Here is a 15,451-nt window from a genome sequence, read left to right as displayed (position 1 = left end):
TGGGCTGCACAGGGCTGGTGTGCTGTTCCTGCCAGCCCTCGCAGGGCACCACGCTCGTGGCCATCTTCAGTTCTCCTGGGATGGCAGAGAAGCCCTCTGGGTCCAGGCTGAGCTGCAGGAGTCGCCCCGAGGGCCCCTGCAGCCATTCCCACTCCCACGCTGAGCCGGCTGGTTCCCCTCCCTGTGCTCCTCTTGCAGAGTATCAGAGTCCTTGCAGGAGGAGGGACGTACGTACCTAGATGTTTGTAATAGTACCTCCCATTTTTGCTCTCTTTTTGATGTTGGACAGCACTCCGTTTTAGGGCTGATGACTTCCTAAACCCTTGTATTAGCATCCCCAGTTTAAATTATCCACTAATCCTTGAGCTTGGGAATGAGTTTCACGCTGTGAACCCAAGACAAAAAGGAGACAATGTTGATTTAATTTTGGGCATGAAGGGTGTACTATTTCAAAGATGAATTCACACGGCGGTCTGTGGCAATGGTGATCTTTTATTCTTAGACCGCTAAGCAGAAGCAGAAGGGAGCAAATTGTCAATTGCTCGCTGTTCCCACCCAGGCAGTTTGATCTAATCGTCCTGTGGCAGAAGTCACATCCCCAAATCTCTGTGCCCACAGCTAATTTCCGAAGACCTTAAATTGATGTCCTTACAGGGTAGCTTTCAGATCGAGCATTTAGTTTTTATAATATTGCTTTTTAATCTTGAGTGCAGCTATAAAGCAGTGTGTCCTGGTTAAATGAAAAATAGGAATAGTGTAAAAGGAATTTAAAAAGATGAATAGATGCAAGTTGAGTTGCCCATCAAGCTGTAAGTCTCACCAAGCAGAAAAAAGAGCTTTTCTTGGATACATGTCATTGTCGAGTTTGTGTTCTTAAATTGGCCGAGAGCAGTTTTTCCAGTTTCTGCATCGCCTCTGTGTGACAGTATCCAAGAAACATTTCTGAATTCAGTTTTGAGTTTAAAACTTTTCAGCAAAAGCCCTAAGGAGAGGATAGTGGTGGCAGTACATGGGGAAGGGGAGGGCTGGATTATCCCTAGAAATGTGAATGTAATACTGTGCACAGAGAATAATAAATTCTTTTGCACTTACATCTACTACGTTAGTGATGTTTTCTCTGAGATAATCGATTTGTGCAGTTAGGAATGAAAGAAGAATCAGGACCAGGATTCTGTTATTTTTGGTGCTTCTGTGGGCTAAATTTGTAACTATTAAGAGAAGAAGGTTTGATCAGAGCATCTCAAATACCCTTTCCGGCACAGGAATTCCCATCTTAGGACCTGCTGAGGAAGAACAGTGTTTTGGAAACGGAAATGTTGGGAAATGCAGAACGACACATCCTCTTTTTCTGAAAGGCTTGGCTATTCCAGTGGGAAAAATATGTAGGAATGAAAAAAATAGGCATGGGAACAAATTTTCCCAGAGTTAAACACATTACTGCAGCACTGAATTAGAGTCAAGCTTGCAAGCACAGTTTGCTACCGCACAGTTAGTTCTAACAGGTTTTGCCCTATATAAATGACGTTCTTCTTTGTTCCCCCGCAAAATGTGTGCCAGGTACAGAGTTAGACCCACCAGATTTGGTTGAGCTGCCTCCATAGCTTTGCTTACTGTAGGGCCAGTGCTGAGTTGCATCCTGCTGCATACCACATCTCAGCACTGTGCCGGGAAAGTCCTGCTCCTGCTGGAAAAGAGAGCTGGGGAGATTAAGTAAGGAGGAATATTTATGGCAAGTTTCCTGCTTCCTACAGCTGATATCTGGGCAATACCTCTGTGTACATGTTTGCACATGGTGCCTCTTGCAGCCCTGCCTTTGCCAGGTGGGGTTGTAGCAGACTGCAGGGGGGAGCAATTACCTTTAAAAAAAGAAGCCCTGGCTTGGAAGCAACCCTTGACCTAAATGTGCAGGGAAATCATTAAATAGAGGGAAGGTCTTGGTTTAGGAGCTGTAGCTGACTCCTCTGATACCCCAGCACTGAGCTGGCTGAGATGCAGAGAGAAGCGGGGGAGCAAAGAGCAGATGCGGATCTAAACCCTTCACAGCTTTTTCTGCAAAAGAGGCAGGCTCTGACCTTAACGCATGCCCCCCCTGGGTGCTGGGACCCCGGCTCCTTTGCTGAAGGGGTGGGTGCTGCTGGGCCAAAGCAGCTGCTGCAGAGGGCTGGGAGAGGGCGTCCGCTCGCCCCCCCGCAGACGGGGACAGCTGTAGAAATCACTACAAAGTGGGTTCTGGCACCAGGGAGGGTGTTTGGCCCTGCGTGGGGGTCAGCGCAGCGTGACCCCAGGTGCCACGCAGGGCTCCTGCCTGCCGGGCTGCGAAGCCCCTCATGCCGTGTCTTGCCAGCGCGGCAGTTTTGGGATGCTGCTGCTGCTGCACGTTGATGGGCTGGAAGTAAGTGGGAGCAGCTGTGCCTCTGTGCACAATGAGGAGAACAATGAAACGGTTAGGGAAGTGTTTTCACAATACTAAAAAATGTGCGTTTCATTTCGGGGGAAGAAGAGGGGAAGCTACGAGTGTTCTGCAGAACCTGCCGGTGTCCAAAGTTCAGCCTCAGCCATGAAGAGCTGGGAGAAGTGGGCAGGGGGGAGAGCTTGGTCTTGAGAGGATCCGAGTCCCTGGGTCTGAGACCCCACTGAGCTAGAAAATGGGCCAAGGAGGCAGCTGGGGATGTGGGATCTCCAAACCAGCCTGGGGTTTGAGGCTGCTGGAGTCTGGGGTTTCCGTTTAAACCCCTCTCTCAGCAAAGCATAAGGGAAACATTTGCCACCTCCTCTCTGGCTCCACCGAGGTCCATCTGGTGTGAAGTTGAGTTCACTTTGAAGACACTTCACTTCTTTTGAGGCGTGGGCAGTGCTGGCAGTGGCCTCCCCTCCTGGCACCCCTTCTAGAAGGCGTCTCTGGTGAAAGCGGTTTGGCAAAGGGGAAGGTCGGGGAAAGGCTTTTCTCTGCTCTTCTTTGCATTTGCACAGCACTGTCAGCTCCTTCCCTTGTGTTCATCACTTCAGGAAGCTTCGTCCCTGCCTCGGTGCTTCCCTGGGTGACGCTAACAACCTTCTTTTTGCAGTTTACTTCCCTTTTGCCCTGCTTTCTCCAGAATCATGGTGGCACAGCTCTTTTTCGGGGGAGAGGTCCTTTCCAAAGGTGTTTCTTCTGTGTCTGCTTTGGCTTGACTTCCCTGCACAGCTCAGAGGACATCTTGCATTCATCTCACGCTGGCTGTTTTAATCCTGACCCTCTTCCTTCTCCTGCTCCACCTCCTCTCTTTTGTACAGGACTTCTTGGACTGCTCCTGGTTTGCTCTGAGGACGTACCCAAGTAAGCGTGTGCAGGGTCCCACTTTCAGTAGTCCATGAAACACCCGTTTGAGGCTCACTCTGCTTGCTTTTCTTCCCAGTTTTCTAGGAAAACACCCCTGGTCTGTACACAGCCCGGGGCAGCAGCATTTTTCATGTTTTCTGCCTTAGACATTCTCTTAGCTGAGATGGAAAGACCCCTTCCTGTATCTCCAAAGTAAAATAGAGACAGGCACTCTATAGATCTGTCTTTTTCTTGCCAGCCAGTACACTACAGAGCTTAAGAGGATGCAAAGTCATTACCTGCTTTCCTGTTAGTCTCCTAAGGGATGGATTTGGAAAAGCTTATTCTCCTCACCCTCTTCTTTTGCAAGTGATCTGCAGGGGAAAAAAAAACCCCATGTGGTCTGGATTTTATGTGCTCTAGGAGTTTCCTTTTCACCACTCTCAACTCCTGTGTGTGTGCAGGTGACCAGACCTCCTTCCGAGTTCAAGTTCGGCAAGTGGAGGACTATCCCGTGGACCTCTACTACCTGATGGATCTCTCCCTGTCCATGAACGACGACCTAGATAATATTCGCAATCTGGGGACCAAGCTGGCTGAAGAGATGCGAAAGCTCACTAGCAATTTCCGGCTGGGGTTTGGCTCTTTCGTGGACAAGAACATTTCTCCTTTCTCCTACACAGCACCAAGATACCAAAACAATCCCTGCATTGGGTAAGTGGTAGGTGTACCCTGAAGGGATAAGCCCCGTGTTTGCACAGAGCCTAGCTGCAGTCTTCTCTTCCCATTCTTGCTTTAAATAATGAACCACACTTAAGCCCTGGCTTTTGGGAATGCTGATTAGCCATGGCTGTCACTGTGATGCTCCAGAGAAGTTCAAAATAGGACAACTTCCAATTTTGCAGGGGCTTTTGGGAGATCTCTGCATCTAGAGATGGGAAACTGTTATATCAGGAGCCTGAAGCTATTTTTAAATACCTGAAGAGGATGCAGGCATGGCAGACTTTTTTGTAGGCTTTAAGAAAAAGGAGCAAGAGCCAGAAATTCCTGATTTCTGATCCTAGCTCTGAGTCATAGTTTGGCCTTGAGTAAATCAATTAAGCTCTTTGTCTCCATTTTACAGATAAGGAGACCAAGGCAATGTAAGTCCTTCCCAACAGAAGTGTTTGGGGGAAGTGAGATTTGTGATGGCCTGTAGTACTGATTAATGAGTTCTTGTAAAGTGTTTTGAAGATGTCAGGCAGGTTTTTTCATCTTTATTGCTGTGGAAGCAAAACAAACTGGTAGTTTCAAAAGACACAGATGATGTGGTTTGCTTTGCAGTGATATCAGAGCCTTCCTCCTTTTTGTTTTTTGCTTGTCAGTGTCTTTGCTAGAGTCTTTTTGTTTGCCTTTTAACTGCTGGAGTTGGGATCCAGATCACTGAATTGAGGATTATGCCAGAGTGAAATTGGGTGTAGTGGAGGGTGTCCAGGCTCAGATGGGTTTGGATGTTGGCACTAAAGGATGGATGCAGCACAAGGGCCCTCCTGGGAGAATGTCACCATTGACGCTTGCCTTTGTGGTCCCCATCTTTTACCATATTCATTGTTGGCGTGCTTTCTGGTCATGTAAGGGCAGTAGGGTTAGCACTTTTATTTGAAAAATTTGTGGATACTTACATTGTAAGATCACCACACGAATGGATGCCAAGCTCTGCAAGCGTGCATCCTTTAAGTTTTCCATATGAGAGGCAGATTAAAGAGAGCTGGCATCGGCTGTGAGTTTCTTGGCCAACTTTTGGCATTGACCAAGCATTTGGCATCTCATTGCACATTGACCAGACAAAATTATCTGTATTCCCTTTTCACCAGTTCTGTCCAGAGAGGAAAGTCAAATGGATTTTGACACTGAAAACTCCTGCTTTGGCCATAAAACATACCTAAAAGCGACCACACTGACTGAGCCGGGGAGGTGGCTCTGCCACCATGGCACTGTACACTATGCTCTTCATAGCTCTTTCCCCCTGAAATTTGGCTTGGCCTCAGAGGCATGCTCTCAGTCATCTCTGCTGTCTTCAGTTTCCATCACCCGCTCATGTTGCTTGCGGGCTGGGGACAGGATTTCGCTCCAGCTGGGGAAATCTTGGAAACTTTGTTTGGCCGGTGTGTGATGTAATTGAAGTGACATGGCTTTTGCTGAGTGAAATGGAGTGAAATGTGCAGGAGGGGAGGGCTGGGAGAGGAGGAGAGTATGGAGCTGGACAATTCTGCAGCAAGACATGTCTGAAACTGCTGATGCCCTTTCATCAAGGGCATCCAGAGCTATCACCTCAGCTTTTCCCACCACGATCAGGCTATATCTGCATGTACTTTTGGTTTTACCCAGGTGGTTGCTTTTCTGTTTGTGGGTTACATTAAGCCAGCCTGATCTTGGGAAACCATTTAGGAAGGATTCCCCAAGGCACTCTCTTCCAGTTGCCATCTGTCTTCTCTTCATCCAAACCAGGGGTGCTGGCTCCCTGTTCTCCGGCAGCGTCGCCTTCCGCTGCCTGCTCTGCGAGCTGGCTGTTGCTGCTGCCAAGCGGGTCGCTGCTGTGGCAGTGAGGTCGTTGTCAGGTGTGGTTTTGTTTGCAGCTATTTCTAGTGTCAAAGCAGACTTTGTCCAGTAGCCTGCTCTCATCTAAGGAAAGCTGCAAGTAAACATGAGCTGCGGTGGGTGTCTTTTGCCCCCGGTCCAGGCTCTCTCCTCCTCCTCCTCCTTTCGGTGACGGCTGTCCTGCTGGTCTGGGTGGGGTGCAGCCCTGCTTTCCTGCGGGGTCTGGCTGGGATCGCTTGTGCCTCCCCCACCTCACCCCAGCTCACTGCTCACCCCTGCTGCTGGCTTAGCATCCCAGCTGGGACCTGCCGGGGAGCCAGGATGTGGCCTCTCACAGCCACAGTGTCATTCAAGAGAGATAATACGAAGGAAACAAACAGTAAATTTGAAAAGATAAGGAAGGCAGAAGGTTTGACTGAACACCTAATTGCCCATCTATCTCTGATATGACTTGTGGAGGTTACAACCTGAGATAACCCACCCGCGCTGCTGTGTGCCCTTGTGTAGTCACTCAGACACCCAGATGTATCACATGGGTTAAGGGCTGCTTGCTGAGACCCTGCAGTGCAGAGGTTTCAGACATCACAAACTCCTTGTGTTGGCCCTAGGTGCAAGCAGGATGCAAGTCTGAACACGGGACCGATCGCAAGGGATGGCTCCAATTGCCAGCCAGGCCCAGGGCAGTGGGACCTGTCCCACGGTTAGGTGTGTGCATGGCTGTGCGAGTGGAAGTCCCGGCTCTGGGATTGCTTGTGAGGGATTTGAGTTCCCAGCCATACTAAATCTTAAATGCTCCTTTGTGTAAAAAGCCTCTTACAATTTACCCATAGTGGGTCATGTGACAGCAGAAGCCTTTAATTGTTCTCTGGGTTTTATCTTTGAAGATAGGAGTGAATTAGTGCCAGCCCAACTCCTTTTTAAACACATTTTCTTCTTAACCCTTCTCATCCCTCTCCCCTGCACGCTCTGATTTCCCACGCCACAGGAGCTGCTCTCCTGAGCTCTCCTGGCCACACGGGGAGCACCAAAGCTGCCTCCTGATAGTTTGGTATGGAAGAAGAAGTTTTCCTGGTAGCCTGCCGAGGTGTTTCTCTGCCTTAGGGTGCCACTCCTAACTTTCTGCTCCAGCAGCCCTCTGGAAAGCAGAGATGGTGTTTGCTCACCAGCTTGCAGGGTTAGTGGGAGTATGCAAGAGTTGGTGTTAGTTATCACCACATCTCGTGTTGGGCAATTGCCAGGTGCCCGGTGACGTGCAGTGGGTGCGGGGTGGCACGTACTGCCAAGAAAAGTGGATGACAGAGTGAAAACGCGTGTTGAAAAATAGGGGGAAAGTAGCTCTCGGCAGTGACACTTCTGCGTGATGCCCTTTGACACCAGCCCACCAGTTCTGTAGGCACGGAGCACAGCTCACACCACCCTCCTGGGCTGCTGGGGACGGTGCCTTTGCCAAAAAGCACCCTCTGCATCACTGTGAGTCACATCCTGCACTGTGGATTCCTGGTGTGAAAACTGCTTTATGGGTGCTGAAACTGCAGAGTTGCATGGCCCAGGGCAGGCTGGTGCTTGGTGGCTTCGCTCACACCTTACATGGAGAGAGGTGTTCAGTCCTGGTGAGATCTCTGGAAACTTCAGCTGCTCAAAACTACAGGGGGGAAACAAAAAAAAAAAAAGGGCTCTACTGTAGGGTTTTGTAGATAAATACCCAGAAATAGAAGTGTCCAAAACATGAAGCCTTGTGGAAGTATTTTATCCCTCTGAACAGAAGTTTGGAGAACAACCTGGTAGAGCTGGGAGCTTCTGCAGCTCTTGGCTGCTGGTGTGGTTCCTCCCAGCTGACCGCTCCTCTGTTCCTCCTGCAGTTACAAGCTGTTCCCCAGCTGCGTCCCATCCTTTGGTTTCCGCCACCTCTTGTCCCTAACGGACAAAGTTGACCGTTTCAACGAAGAAGTTCAGAAACAGAAGGTTTCCCGCAACCGAGATGCTCCAGAGGGCGGTTTCGATGCAATTTTGCAGGCTGCCGTCTGCAAGGTGAGTTGCTCTGATTTCTGGGGTTTTAAAGCAAAGCAAAAGAGGAGGAGGTTTCTTCTGCTCTGTTCTAGGACCAGGGTAAAGCTTCAGTATGCCATTTTTTGGAAGTAACTACTAAATTTTTCTTGCAGAAACAATGAAAAATGCCTTGAAAAGTAGAGGCTATTGTTTTCATGTGGTTTTGTACATGAACAGGCAAAGAAAAAAAGGTTAATATTTTTCCTAGTTTAAAGGGGTAAAAACATAGCTTTTGCAAATGCAAATTTACGGCTGAGATTTCATCACGTGGCTAGACTTGTAGGTGCTGATCCCTGAGCACCTGGGACAAAATCCTTTAAGATTCATGCACATTTGTGTGCAGCGGCACTGTGCATCGGCTCAGTGCATGTGTGCCAAAAACATCTTGCAGTGGTTGACTCATGTTGAGGGTTGGAGCTGGTTCCTACTGCTCATACCTGCCCCCTTTGTGTGTGGGGCTGGATGAGCCCACCCCCAGGCCCCGATAGCCTGCTCTCCCGCTTTGTCAACAAAACTGGAGCTGTTAGCAGTAATTAAAGACAGAGTTCATTAGCTTGGTGCCATGTTAGCCATGTCCTTAGGGGTTTTGGAGGTGTTTGCTTGAAGATCTTTCTGGAACAAGTAGGTGGGTTGCTCTGTATCCCTTTGTGCATCAGGGATGGAAGTGTTTTCTCCCCTCCACTGTGTGGCTGAGCTTCCCCGCTCGCCAGGGACAGCTCTGGTTGCTTTTTCCCCTCTTGACATACAGTTTGGGTTTTGCTTGCTCCAGCCTTGCATAGTCCTTTGGATTGGGCATGTTTTCCTCTGAGTCTGGATTTTGGGAGCTGGGAGATAGGCATCGTCTGCAGGAGTGGTGGGACACAGGCTTGTGGGAAACCAGACCTTCCCTCGCCTGGGTTGGCTTCATTTACGCTTCATGCTCTTGGCAGGACTGAACCTGCCCCATCGGATCTGATGCCACCCAACAGCCATCTTCCCTCTCCCAGCCTGGCACAGGTATTGTTGTTGGCACAGCTACAGTGCTGCTCTCAGTACTCATCTGAGCATAAAGTGCTTCTCGGTTTTGGAGTGGTGGCTCTCATGGTTAGAGCAGAGACATCTCAGGATGGTCACTCAGTTGTGCCACCCACTGTGTGGTTTTTTTGCAGTTCCTTCCAGCAGGTTATTGCAAAAATGGGACAACATTTCCCTATGATGCAGAAATGTTGTGGTGTGTATCACAAGGGCTCATTTTGGAGGTGGTGGTGGAAAGCAGGAGACCTGCAAGATACTGCCTACACATTTCTGCCAGTCTCAAACTGTTGGTAGGGACCAAAATCTTTGACTGTCATTCTTGAGCGCACAGCCTGGTCCCTTCTAAATTCAGAAGATGAATTTAGATGCTGGCACCATCTCAATTCAGGACTGAGCATCCTCTAGGAAGGGCAAGCAGAGGTGAGCGTGTGCGCTTGCGTGGCTCTTGGCATGATGTGGCAAGTCATGACAGAGGCATTTCTGGAGCCGCGGCTGTGAGTTAATTGCCAGAGCTCAGGTGTGGGAAAGGAAGTCCGTGGGACCGGTGTGTGAGGCAGGAGAACCGGCTGCGCCGTAACTCGCGCTGCCTTGGCAGCCCCCTGCTGTGGGTGGAGCAGCTGCCTGCTGATCCCAGGTATGAGCAGCACTGGCTCCATCTGTCCAGAGTTAGAACAGCCAAAATTCCAGACCATTCCGGCTGATTGACCTCCTAAGCCCCTTAGCCAAAACGAGAGCTTAGTGATTAATTTCCATCGTGGCGGCCGAGTGATGGCCCAGATCGGTCGGCGGCCGTGGGTTGTGGTGGGGGTCAGCACCGTTGAGGTGGGTGAAGGTGGCAGACGGCGGGGGTAGCAGGGAAGTGCTGCTGCCTGATGACGATGCTCTTTGCTGCAACAAATGGTGCTTTGCAGCCAGCAGTGACTGATGAAGTATCGTGGGGACTAAACCCTGCAGAGACAGTAGTTTCTAGTAACTCGGGAACTATATTCCTCCACTGCAGAGAGAGCAGCATACAGATACCTTGGCGACTTCTGGTGTGGGTTTCTTCATCACTACTGTGGTACCCCATTGCATCTCATTGGCACGCTCCAGCTTTTTCCAGCTTTCACCCTCTGCCCTACTCAAAACCCAAGATTTAGAGCAGTTACGATCTTAGAAAGTCCCCTGCCTTCAGGGCGATGCAGCATGTTGACCATGAAGTACTTTGTGCTCAGCAGCAGAGCTTGTGGCATCGGGGGGATGTCCTGGGGAGAGCAGGTCATGGCAGGGCAGACCCTTGCTGTTTCTAAGCCACAGTGTCCAAGTGTGGTCTTCTCCACCTCTTCAAGCACTGAGGTGTCAGAAACAATACCTACTCTGTTGACTAGGTATTTTTATACTGTAATTCATATCAAACATTTCTTCTGCATGAGCTGTCTAAGAGCTCTGTAACGCTCAAGTCATTTTTTGGCCTGGTTTTCAAGCCAAGGAAGGGGGAAAGTTTGTACAGCTAATACAGACTAACAAGCAGGCCCAGGGTTTGGCTCCTTTCTGAAAGATGAAGATATAGTAAATGTTATTCTGGAGGCAATGAAAGAGCCAGAGACAATAAGCCTTTATCCTGATGCTAAAATGGTAAGCCAGGAATATTAATCAACTTTCTGTAATTACATTTTCCATTTGCAGTATTTTGGGTTTCTGCCATTCTTTAAGTGCAAGCGTCATATGGCTTAGTGGTATGTATAAGTTTCAGATCTTAGATACTAAGATGCAGCAAGGAGATAATGCTGGATTAGAAAATGAAGCGTCTTTTGAAATAGTTTCGTTTGGTGCTTGCTAGACGCTGGTACATGGAGATGGCCAAGGCATCTGGGAGACACTGAGGTGCCTTTCAGAGCTATGCCAGACGAAGGAGGTTTTGGCTTTCAATCCCTAAGGCATACTTGTCTTGCACCTGTATCTGTTTCTTGCTTCCAAAAAGGTCTGCACCTGAGAAACTGGTCGGGGTTTAGACATATTGATGAATCCAGGGGGTCTCCTGGCAATTAATGTCTTGGCAACTGAACCATTTTTATTCAGCGCCCAAAGCATAAATTTAGATATTTATTTCAGGCTTGGAAATACTGATGCAGGGTTTTGCAGCCTTTTCAACAGGATTTGGAGGGCTGTGCTGTGCTGAGACAGTTGTGGCACTGTAGGGTTTAGGGATTAATCCGTGCGGGGCCCGGACGACGGAACACCAATGTGATGATTAAAGTCGCCAGTTTATTGAGCTTAGCTAATCATTTTTATACAATTCTCTAAGTTGTTGAGAGACTTTGATTGGCTACTACATGCAAGCACTTGGTGTCCACACGCACAAGCATAAGCGGTGATTGGTTACATCGGTACTGTCCGCGCGCACAAGCATAAGTGATGATTGGTTACATCGGTACTGTCCACGCGCACAAACACAAGACATAATTGGTTGTGTTAATTAAAACATGCAAGACTCATCTTAGTCCAGTTGGTCAAGATAAGCCCCTGAATTGAGGTTGTTTGTGCCAAGTTCCCTTTATCGTGGAATGTGCACCTGTGTTTTCCTAATTGGGATCTTTCTTCTTCTATCTTCTTGTTTATTCTGTTCAAGGCCTTCTAAAGGCGCCTGGAACAATCTTGTGACCATGAGCTATTTTCAGGTCCAATAACTAACTTCCATATAACTGAACCCTACATGGCACTTTTGCCAGTCACTGTTGGCTGTAAGGCATGAGAAGCTGGTCTTCTGGGGTACAGGAGGCAACTGCGGCTGGTCGTAGGAGTAGGGGCAGGATCCGTAGCGTGCCCAGCCCTGTGGAGACACGTCTTCCCACTTCACTCTGCTTTGGGTCAGGTCCCACCCCTGCTTTCAAAATCCTTTATATCCCATGAGGCTCAAAAACCAGATGAGGGGGCAGACATCAGTGCAGGGTTTTTTGTTCAACAATCCCAGTCCAGTAAAAATAAACAAAAGTCTCTTTGGTTATTTGTTTTAAGCGGAGCAGAGTGCTGCTCTGGGTTTCGCGGTGGAAACTGCATGCTGAAGAGCTGTATTTTCCAGTGCCTGGAAGCTGCTGGTGGAGGCAGTGTGCGATGCAGCGGCTCCTCAGCATGCCAGCCTCTCCGGGTGCTTTTTCCATAGGTCTCCAGCTCTTTCAGTGTGGCATCAGCACCGGTTCAGCCACCGCATCTGAGACCTCCTGGTCCAGTGCTCTAAGGCATCAAATGCTCTCAGTGCCCAGAGTGGGTGCTCGGTACTTTTTGGAAGTGAGTTCCTGAACTGAGCAACCAAAGCAGTTTTGATGTTGTTTATGTGGGAAAGTGTGTGCTGGAGGCACAGGGAATTTGTCTGCAAAGGGATGCTTAGCCCTTGATTTAAAGGTGGCCTTAGCAGGCAGGTGAACAGCGGCATCGCCCCTGAAGTGGATTTGTAACTGCTGCTTGAATGCGGCTCGTTCTCTTTGTGTGTAGTGCATTTCTAAGGAAATGAAACTCGGATTAATCCTTTTAATCTCTTTGGGAGTTTCTTGGCCTCAATCATTAAAAAAAAAAAGAAATCGGCTTTGGATACTCAAAGAAAAGTGAACTGGATGGGCTTCTGTCTGGTGGCTGAGTAGACCAAGAACTGCTTCTTGCATTGTTAGAGCCATAATCACTTTTGGGTTGAGTTCCTAAGAAATTACATTTTGGCATCTTGCCTTTTGTGCAGTGGGGTCACTTCAGTGGAATGAGTCCTGCTTCCCAGAGCAAAAAAGTCCTCATTGCATACTGAGCTGGACTGTAATGTGCTGGTACGTGGCAAAGGATGTGTGTTGCCAAAGCCGCCTTCCTATGGCCTTATTTGCATTGTGTGGGTCTTTAAAATGCCATTAAAGAAATTATAACTTCTGCAGTAGGGACGAAAAAGAAATCTACTCTGGAATAGTGTCTCTGAAGCAAGAGTTATATTTATCAGAAAGATCGGGAGGCTTTGGGCTATGACTCACATTTGCAGGCGAAAATTGCCCTGGCAGCTGCCATGATTCCGCATCTGTCTGCCTGCTCTGCCCTCTTGCCCTGTCCACACCAGCGCTTTCCATAGAAAGCGTCTTTGCAGCTGGGCTGCGGCAGCTCATGGGCTAACATCTTACTGTAAAAAAAAAAAAGGCAGAGTTCAGATTTTGCTAAATAAGCTGCGTGATAAGCTCTGGAGGAGTTGGGTATATTAATCTGCACCGTGTTCCCACCCGTAAGCTTTTACCAGCTTTTCCCTCATCCCTTCCCAAGGGATTTGTGCTGTGTCGCTCCGAGCTGGGGGCTGGAGGGAGGGGGATGCTGGATGTGCGTGGGGAGGGAAGGCGTGGGGCTGCATCTTCGCTGGTGGACAGGGCAGGGTGGCGAGCCCCAGGGGAAGCTCTGGGAGATGGGGCTTTCTGGCTCTGGTCTCTGCCGCGGCAGGATCTCTCTGCCGCGGTTGGCAGGCGGGACCTCAGGCCGCCCGGCTTGGCAATGAGCTGGCAGTGGGAGCAGCCAGCGAGCGCAAGGGAGTGTGCTGCAGCGCGATGGTTTCCAAAAATTTCTTTTGGGCTTCGCTGTTTTCCTCCGCTTCTTTTGCAACAAACAGCTTCAGTGTGCTGTTGTAGGCACAGATCTGCTTCTCGGGCCGATGCAAAGGCGGAAATCTGGGGAAGCTCCGCGGGAGGGAAAATTTTATCCACTAAATGTTATCCCTTTATTTGGAAAACAATCTATCCCTGCATCTCTCTCCATGCAAAGCTGGTGATAATGTCTGGTCCTTGCACAGAGTGCCTACGCATGCATATGGGTGCACCAAAGCCAGCACCCTCGGGCAGGGACCTCGCTGTGTGTCACAGCCCAGAAACAGCTTTTACGAGCGGGTGGTAATGAAACTGCTGAGCGGGGATATTGCAGCCCTTGCTGTTGCCTTGCCCACTCTGCAGAGCCGAGGAAACAAGGTCAGATTAAATGTGTGTGGAGGAATTTGGCAGGTCTCCTTTGGCTATAAAAGCAGCTGAAATTCTTATTCTTGGATCTGTGTAGAGAAGGTCTGGTGGACAGTCCACATACCTCCTCATGCCTTTTTAAGTAAGTGCGTTGGAAGGAGATATTGGGAAATACTAGACGGGCCCCTGATGTTTTGTTTTCTTGCCAGGGATGGGGGGACAGCAGCATGGTGCTCTTCTAATTAGTGCTAATGGGTCCGCTGCCGGACGGGCACATGGCTGGGACTGTGTGCAGGCTGAGGGGCAAAGCGTGGGCCTGGCAGGGGCAGACCGGCTGTCTCACGGGGTTTGTTTTCCTCCAGGAGAAGATCGGCTGGCGTAAGGAGGCGTCTCACCTGCTGGTCTTCACAACGGATGACGTGCCCCACATAGCCCTGGATGGGAAGCTGGGGGGGCTGGTGCAGCCCCATGATGGCCAGTGCCACCTGAATGAAGCCAACGAGTACAGCGCATCCAGCCAGCTGGTGAGGGGGCACATGGGGGCCCGGCCCTTGGAGACCTCGGGGTGTTGGTGGACCTCTCTGGAGACCAGCCACCCCCGACTCCAGCAGCCTTTGGCAAACGCACCCCCTGACCAGCATGGTTTCACCTGCTCCTGCAGTTTGCAAATAAAATTTGCGGTTCCACTTGGGCGTCCCCCCACAGTGAATGCTTCTGTGATGCTCAAAAAGGAGTTAGGAGCTTAGCGAGTTCCTTCAGGGCTCATTGCAAGGGAGGGAAAAGTAACTCGGTGTCCTGAAGAGCGTCAGATTTTGCATGCAAAGTGTAGAGGAAACATAAAATATGTCATCCCTTTTCTAGAATGTCCAGTGGACTGTCAGCTTCTCCCTGAGGAGGCTGAGTCTACATTGATGTGACCACACTAGCAAGCACAACAGGATGCTCCTCTTATTCACAGCCTTTGAGCACAACACTAATATAGGTCGTTGTAATAAATAGACAAACTGGCCCTTTTTTTAAATTTAAACTCAGTGGAGGAAACTTCTGAGGTGAACGGGCACTTGCCTGCCACCTCATTATCACATCCTTCTGCAGAAGGGTGCTTTATTCAGCAGATCTCAAGGACTGCTTATAATTTTTGTTCCTGCATAGGTGTCACCTCGTAACAGGAGGTGTTTCTGCATGGAAGCTAGGATCCTTGGAGAAACTCCCTTTCCACCCACCTGTGCAATCCTAGCAAGCATATGTATACCGGAGTACAGCCCCTGTACTGACACGGGGTTATGCTGGGGAGCTGGCGTGGGGATGCTCCCTTGGTGTTCCCATGTTTAAGTCTTCAAGGTTCTCAATCAGCCCTCCAGTCTGCAAGTAAACGAGGTCTTTTTTCCCAAGGACAGCACTTCAGAAGCAGCCTGGGATTTTAAACTCAAGCTGATCTCTTGAAATTGAGCCCTGGTTTGTTATTTTGTTGCTCGTGGGTAGCTAGAGCAGTATCTTCTTGCCATCCTCTCTGTCTGGGAAGTCTGCAGAATTAAAGAGCTTATTGTAATCTCTTTGTGGTTCCAGTATGCAGAAA

At 49.4% G+C, this 15,451-nt stretch overlaps 1 protein-coding gene across 1 annotated transcript in view; it reads left to right on the top strand.

Moving 5' to 3' along the window:
- ITGB5 (integrin subunit beta 5) overlaps positions 1-15,451 on the top strand; it is a 64,501-nt gene that overhangs the window by 13,678 nt on the left and 35,372 nt on the right. The window contains exons 4-6 of the mRNA XM_049810202.1: positions 3,763-4,012; positions 7,735-7,903; positions 14,238-14,399. Coding sequence (XP_049666159.1) covers positions 3,763-4,012; positions 7,735-7,903; positions 14,238-14,399 — 581 coding nt within the window. The remainder of the gene's footprint in view (positions 1-3,762; positions 4,013-7,734; positions 7,904-14,237; positions 14,400-15,451) is intronic.

The sequence above is a fragment of the Accipiter gentilis genome, chromosome 1, assembly GCF_929443795.1.
Source record: "Accipiter gentilis chromosome 1, bAccGen1.1, whole genome shotgun sequence".
NCBI classification, from domain to species: Eukaryota; Metazoa; Chordata; class Aves; order Accipitriformes; family Accipitridae; genus Astur; species Astur gentilis.
This window is presented reverse-complemented; position numbering and strand designations above follow the sequence as displayed.